Source organism: Bombyx mori, chromosome 6 (assembly GCF_030269925.1).
Source record: "Bombyx mori chromosome 6, ASM3026992v2".
Classification (NCBI taxonomy): Eukaryota; Metazoa; Arthropoda; class Insecta; order Lepidoptera; family Bombycidae; genus Bombyx; species Bombyx mori.
The window spans coordinates 13,079,518-13,095,176 of record NC_085112.1 but is presented as its reverse complement, the minus strand read 5'-3'; the positions used below and the strand labels follow the sequence as shown (position 1 = coordinate 13,095,176).

General features: G+C 37.7%; 1 protein-coding gene across 2 annotated transcripts in view; it reads right to left on the bottom strand.

Moving 5' to 3' along the window:
- LOC101745857 (CCR4-NOT transcription complex subunit 6) overlaps window positions 1–15,659 on the bottom strand; it is a 229,576-nt gene that overhangs the window by 202,183 nt on the left and 11,734 nt on the right. For both annotated transcript variants that reach the window (XM_012697837.4, XM_004923524.5), the window contains exon 4: window positions 12,154–12,329. In XM_012697837.4, the coding sequence (XP_012553291.1) occupies window positions 12,154–12,329 (176 nt within the window). The remainder of the gene's footprint in view (window positions 1–12,153; window positions 12,330–15,659) is intronic.

Sequence of the window (15,659 nt, the reverse complement as noted above, 5' to 3'; positions counted from 1 at the left end):
AAGTCCCTATTGTATTGCACGGCCAATGGTTGTACCACCCTTCATTTGCATAAGTATTTTAAACTTATACGGAACAATCAACTCATAATTTGTCAATAAATTGATTCGTGTCTTTTAATACACCTGACCACAATGGGATAAATTTGGTTGTTTTTTTTACGAATCTTTGGGCCACTTTATTGTCATACGTTATCATGTCAAAATATCAAATATAATATTCATTTAGGAGTGAGTACCTATACTTATATACTTATTTTGTTTTCAGCCGTTTAAATAGTTTGAGTATATAAATTATCTGTGAATTTAAATAAATTAAAAAAAGCAAATCTAGTGTCCGGGATATTGATAATTGATTTAAAAGTGACTTAATAGACTTTCACAAAATTTTGCAGCTTAGTCATCTTTAGATTAGTCATCAAACAAGAGTGTTAAATTCAGTTAAAAACAACGTCTCATAAAAAACGATTCCAATGAAACAGGACTTTTTGGAACACTTCATTAGGAATTCGGAATATCTTAATCTAGAAATGTATTAGCTAATGATAAATAATCGCTAAAGTGGCAGTGGATGATTAGGGCAAAAGTACCAAACAGTATAGTTTCTCTACATGACCTACTATTGATTATATAGTGATAATAATACTTCGAGTGCATCATATGATATTATTTCATCAACCAATATAACAGTTACAAAACTATACCGGACTGTTTTATCAGCCGATCGTCTGCTTTCACTGAGGTAATATTCATGTCATCATCATCATTATCCTGCCCTTCTCCCAGTCACCTGGGTTCGGCGCAACATGTTTTCTTCTTCCATACTCTTCTATCATATACCGTTTCTTCGCTCACTCCCCTCCTACCCATATCGTCTTTCACACAATCCATCCATTTCTTCTTAGGTCTACCTCTTCCTCTAAATCCTTCCACATTCATAGTTAACACTCTCTTAACAACCTCATTTTCATTTCGTCTCATCACATGTCCATACCATCCCAAACGTGCACTCCTCAGCTTCTCTGTCACAGGTGCCACTTTCAGGTGAGGTAATATTCATGTATTATTCAATAATAGATTTTCTATACATTTGGAACTGGAACACCAAAAGACAGCAAGGAAAGTAGGTGGAACTGAGTATTTCGAACAGCAAATACTATCAAGAGACCTTAAAGTGTCTACCACTAGTAAAGACTTGAATTTAAACATATCCACCAAACGGTTTTACAAATCAATTGTACCGCTTTCACTACGATTTTTATTGGCTGTAGCTTTGGCAATGTAATTTTTGTTGAGCATATTAAATTTCAGTTTTACAGTCGGTTGAGAAATTCGAAATTCGGCATGCGAGTATACCGCGTCGTTTTTTTATTTAATTTTTTAATGGGATTTTGTCTAACGGTCTACCAAAGCTAAAGCTAAAGCCAAATATACTGAACTGTTTTTCATTAGTGTTTTTATGCTACCCAGCCGCTGGTCGGAGGATTTAATGTTATACCATTACAAATTTTGATCTGTTCCTTTCCATTCTATTTTTTTATGTGCTGTATTTGTTCCTTCTGTTTCACACGCTTTCTATTATTCAGGTATATTCTCATTTTTTATGAATTCGTATTTTAATTAAATTCATTTCATTATCATTTATAATGATATATGCTGTTTAATGCTAGTTTGTATGGTCTAGTTATTGGTAAACAAATGACAGTGACGCCGAGGCGTGATTGGTGTTTTAAAAGTATTTATGGCCTGTTTATGTTGCGGACCTACGTGTTTTAGTTATCCTGGGTTAGCGAGAAACAATCTCAAAATATTATTATGGTAATTTCAATAAGGATTTTCAATTAACTCTTTCGAGAAAATGACAGTTTATGAAAACATATTGTGGCGAAGATCTTAACTTTATATATATGAAGATAAGGTTTGTTTCTTGACCCTACACCAGCAGTTGAAATAGTACCCCAATACCGTGACTATTATGATTATTGCAATCAGGCGCCACATCCTAAAGGGCCTCGGGTATACCAATGATTCAACGAAATTTAATGCTGGATGTTAACTTTAACATAAATATGTTATTAAAACATGGCCCATCATTTCGCACAATCTCGTTATTCAAACACAAAGCGGCCAGATTATAATGAAATGTATCAAGATATTGTAATATAATATGAAATTATGTATTTTCACGGCACGAGTTCGTTTTACGATGTCGTAAAGCATTTACCTGTCTCGCTTCGAGAATAGGTAAGAGCGGAACACCTCGTGCGACGGGTATTTTCTATTTATTCGTTATAAATTAAAATATTGTTGTAACGTATTAGTGTTATAAAGTATTGCTTAGTCAATTCATGGTTAGCATACGAAGAGGAATTAAATGAGGTAAAATCGAGTTCTATCAGATGGCACAGAAAGTACTGTTTTATCTTTTTGCGAAGTAAGTGGTTACCGTCGTTTACGGACACTGTTATTGTCAAGAGTCGTAGTTAATCTGCTTCCTACCGAGATGCTGTTTGAAAAGACAGCGCTTGGCAAAAAGACCAGTCATGCCAGAATCGAACGGCATGTCGCAAAAATGATGTAGAAAAAACGCACTATGAGCGGATAAGCGCAACGGATTCAGGTGGCGAAGGATGCGATGCAATGGTAAGAAGGAGTGACAGTATCATTTCAAACATTTTTACAAAACACACAATACCAACTATTCTAAAGATAATCACAATATTTTAAAATAAAGCAGGTGATATATATAATATTTTCTAAATTTTCAAGTTAGACTACTATTTACTGTGGAGTGTACATAATAATAAGTTTTACCGTGGTATATTACAGTACATCGCGGCAATAATTTTGTGGTTTAATCAGATTAGTCATCAATTGAAACGGAATGAATGATACCAACGTGAATGTCTCCAAGGCTTGTATATATTGAAAAGAAACGAAAATCTCTCGAGGTCTACGCTTGCATGAAACAGACCTAGTTAACACACGCACCAATTAAGACACGCTTTATAAGTAATTATTTATTCAAACGAGCTTAGCAGACCCTAAAAGGGTCAGACCTTGGTAAATAGTTAAACAAATTCATAAACAAACATAGTTCTTTTTTCAAGTTGCTTTATATGACGTTGACTTGTCAAATGTTTAAAGACGAACTTTAAACTACAACCCGACGCAGTAAATTTTGCATTCCGTGACAATTTCAATACTGTAATGCTTACTGCATTCATTGTTAATTGATGGCTTAATTTATGAAACACAGAAAAAATACGGCTTAGAAATTTTACCTACGACTGTAGTCTCATTTGGGAACTACATCTATACTAATATATAAATTTACAGTGGTTTTTACGGATGTTCCGTTATAACTACTGAACCATGCATCCGATTGACTTGAAACTTGGTATCCATGTAGAAAATACATGTCCTTAATGGATAGGCTAACATTTATATGAGTGTTGGACTCCCTACACCAGTTGCGAGGGCGTTAATGATGAGAATCTTTGTGGGGGTGAGAAATAATAATGTTAATTTTAAATGCCCAGCGAAGCGGACGGGTACAGCTAGTAATATATATGAATCAAAAATGTAAGACTTCATGTGATCAAAGTTAACTTTTTTTATTCGAAACTTAGAAGCAGTTAACACATTATTTTAGCACGAAAACAAAATTAATGTCTTATTAGCCAAACTAACTTTTACAGATGTTCTTAATTTCGAAAAGTAAATACCTAAACGTATTTTATTTTTACGAGAAAAGTTAACTGTTTAATGTGCTAGGAGTGATCAAAAGTCAGAAAAGTCAGGATAGCGCAGTCTCGTGGAAGGGACGAAATAAGGGTACATCCGCGACCTCCAGACTGCGCCCCGTCGGGACAAGGGCGTCATAGTGCCCTTGCACCGACGCCCAATGTCCGCCCTTCGTCTGCGGGTTCTATGTTTGGGGTGCACGCCTCATACTTTAATGCCTCGATTGTCTTTTCGATGCTGTCTGGGCGCATTTTACGGATTATCTGAATTCGCAGTCAATTTCGCAGGTTAAACAAAATGAAAGACAAAAGATTTATATGTTGAGGTTTTATTTTGATGGCTTATAAGATTTATTTAATTGCGTAAGATTTCTTTATAAGTGTTCGGGAATTTGTTGCATATAAAATGAAACGATAAAACGCGCAGAATAATGTAGCACACAAGCTGCAGGACTAAATACTCTAAGGAGATAATCAGCGGTCCCTTAATCGTATTTTTATTTCTCTCCGTCGTTTTGCGTAAAGATCGTGACAACATTTCCATATTTTGGGGATTCAGTATGATCGTCAAAAAGCAATAAATTCTTGTCAAGTCCTTACGGTTCAGATCTCGGCTTATGAGCATCAAGTCCTGATGTACATTAAGATTTGACTCAACTTGAATTTAAATTACACGGTTTGCCACGAGTCATCACTTTGCTTGCAAATTTTTATTCGAAATTTACGATGTATAAAAAAAAAAGGGATTCGTATTGTTTGTATCTGTCGTAGCATTATAATTTGGACGTTTATTTTTGAATGCCTTGGTTCTAAATGGATTACCAAACATTATTACAAATTAGACGATAACATAAACGCCAAAACCATTCGATCATGGATCATAGGCTACAAAAGCCAGACCGTAAGCACACGCGACCTCACGCGCCCGTAAAACGTAACAGCCTCGTATTCAAAACGACAATAGGAGATAACACAATGTCTCGGATGTTGGGTGTTGCGCAAAACTCTGTGACGTCACCTGTTCTGTTCCGACTTCACTTTCGCGAACACTTTCACCGGCCACGCCGGACCGACGCGACGCTCGAACCTCGGTCGACGTGTGCACGGCAACCGAACTCCATTGTCATTCGGTACGCGTATCGATAGAATCGTTACGATCTTATCGATTTATTGGCCGGTTCGTGTCAATAGAACGACATACAAAAGAAACCGGTGGTATTATCGAATGTATTGTGTATTTTCAATCGGCAATTCTATCAGGGGGCACACCGATTTCAGTGACTTACGCAAAATAATCTTAAGCTAGTAAAATTTATTTGTGAGTTCGTAACTCAGCATTTATAGCAAAAGTGTTTTAGTTTTTTCAAAATTTAATAGTTGTAATGCAGTTTCTACCTTAAGCACTGATATTAAGATTAGTGTCCTACATATATTCAATCGTTCTGCCTATTTCTGTTCAGAATCATTCCAGGCCCACTGAGTCTCTCGCCGGATCTTCTCAGTGGGTCGCGTTTCCGATCCGGTGGTAGATTCTGCGAAGCACTGCTCTTGCTAGGGCCAGTGTTAGCAACACTCTCGGTTTGAGCCCCGTGAGCTGATTTACTAGCTCGGTGAATCTAGAATAACCCCTCGAGGTTACTAGGATAGTTAGGTAAAAAAAATTAAACATTATAGTCAGAAAGGCACAGCAGTTATTACAAATCAATTGGAATAGAGCTACTGTAAGCGCTCAATATTAGTGAGGTCTGTTTACGTTAAAATAATCTTAAAAAATTAGAGCTTTCGCTTGCAAAATGCAGTTAGTACTCATCATAAGCATTGCCGGTCTATTCGAATATCAATATAATATTAGAGTTTAAAACATTTTTCTAACAAAGAAGCAAAATTCAATACTAACATAATAATAAATCTAATGGATATAATAAACAAAACGAAAGTAGAGATGGGACAGGATACGAATATACGAATACATTTCGATATTCAAAGCGATTAAATCTCAATTCTAATTCGGGTCGGTGCCAAACTAGAATTTCACTCGCCTGCGGAGTTTCCAATGCTTATGTTATTACGTAAACGTATCGCATTGTTATTACGGACACGATGCGACCGCGTTGAGTATCGATTCACTTTTTTTTTTATTGCTCAATCAAAAAAGCAAAGGTCTATAACAGCGAGTTTTTTTTGAATGATAACTTTTATTCAATGCAAAGAGGAAAGGAAGGAGTAGGAAAGTACTTAGTTTGGTTTATACATGGTTGTTGCATCATATGCAACACTTAAGAATTATTATGAGGAACTTCACAACTATATATGATGATATATTTTTTTATTGCTTAGATGGTTGGACGAGCTCACAGCCCACCTCATGCTGAGTGGTTACTGGAGCCCATAGACATCTACAACGTAAATGCGCCACCCATCTTGAGATATAAGTTCTAAGGTCTCAGTATAGTTACAACGGCTGCCCCACCCTTCAAACCGAAACACATTAGTGCTTCACGGCAGAAATAGGCGGGGTGGTGGTGGTACCTACCCGTGCGGACTCACAAGACGTCCTACCACAATAAAACTATTATGAGGAATAGCTGGTTACATATGTACAGTGCTGGGACGGGCTAACATACTTCACCTATATCTGGCCCAAATCAATTGAACAAATAGATAAACTTCATACCAATGGGGATTGACATCGTGCCTAAAAGCAATATACAACAATAATGTCCATTATTGTTGTATATAGTAAGAGCTTTTTATTCGCGGGCTATATGTTCCGTAAATATAGCGCGAATACAGAAACCGTGAACATGGAATGGTAATTTACATAATATGGGATTATAGGAGATACGTTCCTAGGTGACAAAATAAAAACGTACTTTAGGCATAGTTTTAATAAGGTTTATTTTACTTTTTTATTAGTCCATTTGACGACGCTTTTACAAAGGATATTCGGTTGGATACCAACATATTGAAATCCCTTTTATCAATGTATATGTATCGATTTCATTCGCGAATAAAGAAATCTTTAGCCGCAAATATAGAAATTGGATGGCATTTTTTTAATTCGATAATACCTTAAAACGCGAATAAAGAGCTTTTACTGATTACAGATTTAAGTCCACATTGACATTTGACGTGTATCAAAGTGCTAAATCGGCTATCGCTGAAGGATAGTTCTTGTCCCTCAGCATCGTGTTTCTAAACGCTGCCCTAGCGGTCTCTAGGATACGGCAATGATACGACAACGTCTGTTATAAATAAAACTTTTCACTGGTGGTAGGACCTCTTGGGAGTCCGCACGGGTAGGTACCACCACTCCGCCTATTTCCGCCGTGAAGCAGTAATGCGTTTCGGTTCGAAGGGTGGGGTAGCCGTTGTAACTATACTGAGACCTCAGAACTTATATCTCAAGGTGGGTGGCACGTTTACGTTGTAGATGTGTATGGGCTCCAGTAACCACTTAACATCAGGTGAGCTGTGAGCTCGTCCGTCCATCTAAGAAATAAATAAAAAAAAACATCTAAACTACAACGCCTACATCGGAAACTTTCAATCGCTTTTCCCCTCCGACCTCAACAGCAAACGACTCGAGACAATTAATACCGAATCTTCTCACACTTTCCAATGCCGTTGCGTGGTAGCCAGACGATGATATCGCTTTATTTGTAATGGCGCCCGGCACTGGTGAGATCACGATGCAGTTGGGTTTAGCAAAAAAAAAATAAAAACCGTAGACTTTCGTTTGTTGCACGAGAGCCTTGAACGTGGCGGTTCTTGGCGGTCGAAATCAGAAAAGCGTGACGTATGCGCTTACGTACAAATAATTCTGAATCTTTTTTTTTATTACTTATGCTAATAGCCTTGAGAGGCTATTTCAGTTTCTCCTTGACGTGTAGGTGAGCTTACGGGTCTCAAACCGAGAGTGTTGCTAGCACTGATCCTAGCAAGAGCAGTGCTTCGCAGAATCTACAACTGGATCCGAAACGCGACCCACTGAGATGATTCGGCGAGAAACTCAGCGGGCTGTGTCTATGGTGACGTGAGTACGGTGACCGGTGGTTCTGAGTGAATCTTAGCTGTGCACTATTAGCTTATCGAGGAAAACGTGAAAAAAGATCACCCGTCAGTGCGAAAATAATAATTAAAAACAAATTTAGGAGTTTCGCGACATTTAACAATGTTTATCCAATCCACTGAGTTTCTCACCGGATCTTTTCAGTGGGTCGCGATTTAGATTCGGTGGTAGAATAAGCGAAGCACTGCTCATGCTAGGGCTAGTGTTAGCAATTCTCTCAGATTGAGCCCGTGAGCTCACCTAGCAGTCCGAGTGTAGCTGCATTAGTCTCTTAGGCTACCAGCGATTAGCAGGGGGAAAATAAAACATGCTTGTCCAGCGAAATAACTCATCGATGTTATCGTGATGTTTTGGCTAGGAACAACTAAATGTTTTTGAAGAATATAAGTTGAAGAACATCCATTTTTACAAATTTCAAATTCATCCGTGAAATAAATAAGGATAAAAATAAAATATGAAAATTAACATAATCGATCGAGTAACATACGAAAAACGTAACTTTTTTTTTATTGCTTAGATGGGTGGACGAGCTCACAGTCCACCTGATGTTAAGTGGTTACCGGGGCCCATAGACATCTAGAACGTATATGCGCCACCCACCTGGAGGAGATATAAGTTCTAAGGTTTCGGTATAGTAACTTAAGTATTTTGTCTTTATCTATTTATTACATAACAGAGAACACAAATTGTGATTCTTTATAACTACTTTTTAGAGTTTTCTACTATTAGCTGCCTATTAACATAGAGGAAAACTTCGCATAAGCAACTTTACTTGAATACGCAAGCCCATCATCTTCCTAATTGTACGTGTCAAAGAACGAGAGCAACAAAATAATTAAGAATATTTATTAGTTCGATAAAATAGAAAAAACAACAACGGTGTTTAAATTTATTTCAGTGATGACGTAACGACGCGGGCACATTATAAACGCATTATCGTTGGATGGGAATTCGTATGGTAGCACCAGACCTTCGGAGTGCAGTGCACATATCGGCACAGTCATGCCTTCCTTTTTTTTTTGTTTTCCTACCTGCGCTGTAAGCCTTGAGAGACTATTTCAGCTTCGCCCTAACATGTAGGTGAGCTCACGGGCTCAATCTGAGAGAATTTCTAACCACTAGTTCTAGCACGAGTAGTGCTTCGCTTATTCTGCCACCGAATTGGAATCGCGACCTACTGAAAAGATCCAGCGAGAAACTCAGTGGGCTAACCTTTCCGTTATTCTACAAATACTTCGCTAGCCCACTGAGTTTCTCAACGGATCTTCGATCCGGTGGTAGATTCTGCGAAGCACTGCTCTTGCTAGGGTCAGTGTTAGCAACTCTCCGGTTTGAGCCCCGTGAGCTCACCTACACACGCTAGGGTAAGCTGAAATAGCCTCTCAAGGCTATCAGCATAGGTAGGAAAAAAAAAACCGGATCTTCTCAGTGGGTCGCGATTCCGATCCGGTGGTAGATTCAGCGAAGCACTTCCACGATTAGGGCTAGTGTTGCCAAATTCACCAGGCTGAGCCCGTGAGCTAGGATAACCTCTCGTAGTTACTAGCATAGGTAGGAAAACAAAAAAAATCATCAACTTATTTACAGGAATTGTTCGAACAGCGACGTCCGTCTCACGAAAAACAATGTGGCTCGTTTATAAAACAGATGGTCTTTTAAGTGAGGTTGTTATTCAAATTAAATAGCTCAATTTGTGTAATTTACGTTGTACGTACGTGGTTCCAAAATAGTCGGCGATGGGTTTTAATTCAACGGCTAGTTTCGTTAACCTCTTGTCTTTCTATTCATATCTGTGCAATGTTCAAATTTGAAGCAGATAAGGTATTTTTATTTTGTTAATTAGACGACCATGAAGTTTTAATTTTATGGTATGATGGCTGCCTCATCCGACAAGCGGTAAGCATTATTGCGTCGCAGCAGATAAAGCGGGACGATGATACTAATCCGCATTGGCTTCCACGTCCGGTGAAGCTAGAGTAACCCCACTAGCAAAAGTAGGTATAAAAAAGTATTGGCTAATAACACGCAAATACGTCCTAAGTAGGATTTATTAATTTTCTTAAAAATCTATAACTCATGTGTTTATGATGCAATCGATTTCTTTACTATTTACACGTGCGTAATTGTGAGGCATCAAAAGTATGATTCATTGAAGGCACAATAACCCGACTACTAATATTGTTCGGGAAGTTTCTAATGACGCTTATTAGTTTTTCACACGAAACAACTGGACGGAGTTTAATGAAACTTCACAATGCATTTGAATAGGACACGGGCTATAGTAGAATATAACCAACGCACTGTTATCCGAACAAAAACTGATTTCTTAATAAAAAGTATTGGTGATAGGACTTCTTGGAGTCCGCGTGGGTAGGTACCCCGCCCTGCCTATTTCTGCCGTGAAGCAGTAATGTATTTCGGTTTGAAGGGTGGGGCAGCCGTTGTAACTATACTTGAGACCTTAGAACTTATATCTCAAGATGGATGGCGCATTTACGTTATAGATGTCTATGGGCTCCAGTAACCACTTAACACCAGGTGGGCTGTGAGCTCGTCTACCCATCTCAGCAATAAAAAAAAAGTAATTTGAAATGATGCTTTAATAAATTAGATATTTTTTTGGGATTAAAAGTTCACCAACTGTTTACTTTTGGGTCTCATTCGAATTGACGCTAAAGCTCTAGAAAAATAAAAACGTCTGTCTTATAGTTAAAGGACGACTGTTAATTGATCATCCTAACAAATCAGGGATATAACTGCAAGACAGGTGGCGCGCGATTACTTTCGAAAAATCGATGTTTCTCATACAATTAGCGATAGTGTCATACACGTCATTACGGATCCTCCCGATCCATTAACGGTACTTTTAGGTACCTCAAGCACCACGGCTATCAGCATGGGCAAGAAAAACAAAAACAAAAAAAAAGTTAGTATCAGCGGAACGTGACCGAGTATTAATTGTTAATCATAAAAAGTAATAGGCAAACTCCAATAAATTTTTAAGTATCTGCTGCAAATACACGACATGTACACGATAGTGTCGGTATTACTATTTTCACTGCCCGTATAATTTCCAAAAAGTAGTCGATTCATGGTGATATGCTGAGTCTAAATGTAGATAATGAACTTCGGCAATTTATTTCGGATGATCCAACTAGCGACATCTATTAGTAGACTTTCAAACTAATACGCACTTCGTCGTCCACAACTAGATGGCACTACATGTCAGATGTATAGATATTTCTCTCAAGCAAAATAAAAATAAACATTAAGCAGGTTTGTCTTATATTTAATTTTTGTTTTTAACTACACTATAAAAATATGTTTTAAGATTCATCGTGGAAGCATACATAAATGTTCTATTTCATTCTTTTTTGTTTAGAATTGGAATGCAAATTAGTTCACAAATCCTGAATTAGTCATAATCTATAATCTTACCTGATCACAGTCGGTCCAGATATTATTATGAATAGTTAATAAGAAACCGAACAAATATGACTCGGTCATATGGTTCCAAGCTAAGGTTTCCAGTTCTATGCGAAGCAAATACAAGCTCAAAAATACGTGCGAAAAAAAAACAAGTTTAAGATTCTTTAAGACAGACGAAGCATACATCTCTTTAGGTTATCAATCATCGTCTCGCGACATTTACAAATAAGACAATTTTATTTAAATTGACTGGAGGAAATGCCTCGCCTCATATGACGTATGCAGACGCATGGAGCAAATATTAACTATTTAATGGACGTTTAATAAATAAATTACGTATATTATAAAACGTATCAATACTTACTGGATGTCGCGAATTTGTAAAGAATATGTGTGGTTGACTAGAAAAAGGTTGAGAACCGCTGACCTAATGAGTGATTATGGTCTCCCATAGACATTAACAATGATAGGGCTCGAACCGCTGCCTACCTACTTTCTCCTCAAACCTCGTTTGAATATTAACAACAATCCTCTATTCGCCTGTTCTTAATAGCTCATATTTTACTGGTGGTAGGACCTCTTCTAAGTCCGCGCGGGTAGGTACCACCACCCAGCCTATTTCTGCCGTGAAGCAGTAACGCGTTTCGGTTTGAAGGGTGGGGCAGCCGTTGTAACTATACTCTCAAGTATAGTTACAACGGCTAAGGTCTCAACCTTAGAACTTAAATCTCAAAGTGTGTGGCGCATTTACGTTGTAGATGTCTATAGGTTCCAGTAACCACTTAAACACCAGGTGGGCTGTGAGCTCGTCCACCCATCTAAGCAATAAATAAAAAAAAAATATGAATCATTGCGTTGCTCCGTCTATAATAATCTGGCAAACGATTGAGTGGACCGAATCGAACTTACCTTGCAAGTTGTCGAGCATGTACGTGATCAGCTTGGCGGTTCCGTTGGAGTCGTTGTATATCGACAGCATCTCCTTGTTCAGGGGGTTCCCCTGTAGCCCGAGCAACTGAAGGTGGAAGAGCCTACCAAGTTCATAAGGCAGTGCTCTTAGGTAGTTATTATGCAGGTGTAGTTCTCTATAACAAATTTATGCGGTTAGATCCTCCCACTTTCATCCAATACAATTCAATCGGTAGACAGCGACTTGGCTCTACCCCTGGCGTTGCTGAAGTCCATGGGCGACGGTAACAACTCACCATCAGGTGAGCCGTATGCTCGTCTGCCTTACGGGCAATAAAAAATTAAAAAAACTGTCAATTTTTTTCCCCTACCTAAGCTGGTGGCCTTGAGAGGCTATTTCAGCGTAACCTTAACTAGTAGGTGAGCTCACGGGGCTCAAACCGCAGTGATGCTAGCACTGACCTTAGCAAGAGCAGTGCTTCGCAGAATCTACTACCGGATCGGAAACGCGACCCACTGAGAAGATCCGGCGAGAAACTCAGTGTGCTGTGTCTATGGGATACTCCATTCGAGCTTAGCATATTTATTGAAATTTTATTTTGCGTGATTACGGGCGATACGCTTTGTATTATGAGTGTGTATGTTCAGAAATCATTAGTATCAAAATAATGCCTGTTTCTACCGCGAACCATTCGTTAATTTCTGGTTTGAATGGAGGGATATTATTGTTTAATAATATCACGTTATTACGTCAATGGGTGTTCTTTAGATATTCAGGACCACAGATGATAATTCGTTCAGTATTAGCACAATAAAAATAAAAACTGAGCCCAAACTAACAACGAACCCTTAACAATATTTAAAAAATAACGGTCGTGGAATACCGTTGGAAAATCAAACATTGAACATCGAACATTATTTGAATTTTAATGATCTAATTTTACGGTTACTAATTAAATATGAAGTAAAACATCTGTCGTAGACTACGTCAGCTGGAGCGTTGTAGCCTGCTATCATTTTGTTTACATTATTTGATTGCTTGAATGATCTGTTTTTTTTTCTACAGCGTATTGATCGGGGGAATGAACTTGCAGCCGCGGCATGACAACGTGGATGTCCTCGCTGATCTTGAGACAGGAGGTCGAGGGTTCAATTACCATGCGTAGCTGCTTGACGCAGAACCAGACAGAGTGGTGGTATCTAATCAGGTAAACTAGCAGTAATTACGTATTCTTTTTTTTTTACTACACATCTTATTCGATTCATAGTGGAAGTCATAAAGAAGCGTATTTCTTTAGAAAAATGTGTACCTGCCGGCAGGATTTGAACATTAGCATATCCGCATCACTCGATACGAGTACACCGCGCGTCTTATCCTTTAGGACACGACTATTAGTAGTGAGTTTGAATAGTTAAAAGTTAAAGTGTAAATCTTCACGGTGGGACTACTGTATCCTATGCTCCGAATCGGACAAATTCTATGAAGCTCTAATTTCCATTTACTGGTGGCAGAACCTCTTATGAGTCCGCACAGGTAGGTACCACCACCCTGCCTATTTCGGCCGTGAAGCAGTAATGCATTTACGTTGAAGATGTCTATGGGCTCCGGTAACCACTTAACACCAGATGGGCTGTGAGCTCATCCACCAATCTGTGCAATAAAAAAACAACTGCCTAAACTATTATTTCCTTATAAATATTTTAACTCTAAGTTTGTAGGACTATCATCGATAATTAACCATATAAGTTAGTTTCATCATAACAATTAACTTGAGGTTCTATTACGTAGGTAGTAAGTTAAGGATTATATTTATTATTGTGTTTTTGTATTTTATATGCGTATTATATATTCGTTATTTTTATATTTATTTGTATGAAGTCTTTTTATTGTATCCTTGGATTACGCTACAAGTAAGTTTCATCATAACAATCAACTTGAGGTTCTATTACGTAGGTAGTAAGTATAAGATTATATTTATTATGTGTTTGTATTTTATATGCGTATTATATATTCGTTATTTTTATATGTATTTGTACGAAATCTTTTTATTGTATCCTTGGATTACGCCTACATCTTCAATTTCTTAAATCGAATGCAAAGGTCGAATGAATATCGCTTTAGTTTTACAATTATTTTCCTTATTTACTGAAAGAATTTTTCAAATCGAATCAGTAGTTCCTGAGATTAGCCCGTTCAAACAAACAAACAAACTCTTTAGCTTTATACATTTAAATTATCAATGTCAAACAATGACGTCAGTATCAAAACAGCGTTGTGTATAAACAAAAAAAAAATTATATCTTCGAGATAATGATAAGAATGCAGCTTTATAAACTAGCAATATTAATTTGTATCGCGTTCGGTCGACCAAGGTCGTTGAACCCGGGCTTGTTATGATAACTAAGTGAATAAATTTGTAAACAGATCTAGTGTTATTGGATACGAAACGAGATCCTCGGTTGGTTGATTGATATTTTTTCTTATATTTATATGTAGAAAGGCAAGCATACGGCACACATGATTTCGAGAGGCAGCCATTCCCATAAATCACTATAAAATAGACATTACCACCATTCTTGCGGTATGTCACCGAAGCCTAATTTTTTTTAAATTTCATATTACCTACGAGAATACCCGATGTTGAGTGGTCACTCGTTGTTGAACTTCAATATCAATGCCAAGGACATTTCCAAATTGCCGTTTGCCTCTCGTCACTATTTTCAAACCTCATTTAGAACCGAATAGCGGCTTTGAGGCAAACATACAATACGGACAGAACCCGTACGCGCTCAAAGCACGCCCCACCCTAACGGTAAACATTGTCTAAAGTCTAAACTAAACATCGATAAGTACCAGAATCAACATCGTAAATTGGGATATTAATCAAATGCCATTGACCTTTTTTGCCGTTTAATGCTTTGATAAAATAATCTTCGAAGGAAAACGATTTGTGGCATTTACGTCAGCAACAATACTTAACATCGATATGAGTCGACTATTATCAAAGCCGGCAATGTGACTTCTGGACAATTATTGGTAAATCAGAAAAACGAATTATTGACTTTGTATTCCATTGGCAGTCACAAAACTCTTCTGAACGACATCTTAGACAGGTTAAGTTAATACTTTATTTAATGCAGGTTTTGAACCGTATTCTTTGAAGGAGACGATTATATTCAAATCAATCTGTCATTGCCATATCAATAACATTTTTTTGTCCAAATGCACAGATTGCCACCTTTGATAATAGACGACTCATATGTTTATTGCAAACGGTAAATAGCCCGTATGTTGAATTACAAATATAATCGACAACTCGATGGAGGTTTAGAAAAGATCGCTTTGGGCTTGTGTAATCAAATTTATCGTGCCGGTTATTTTGAAAGTCAAATGCACCGGGTATTTAATAAAGTGTGCTCAGTTAATGACTACAAAAGAATGGTCTTCTCATCAAAACGGTATCGTTATCATCATCCTACAGAGGTCTACTGGACATAGGCCTCCC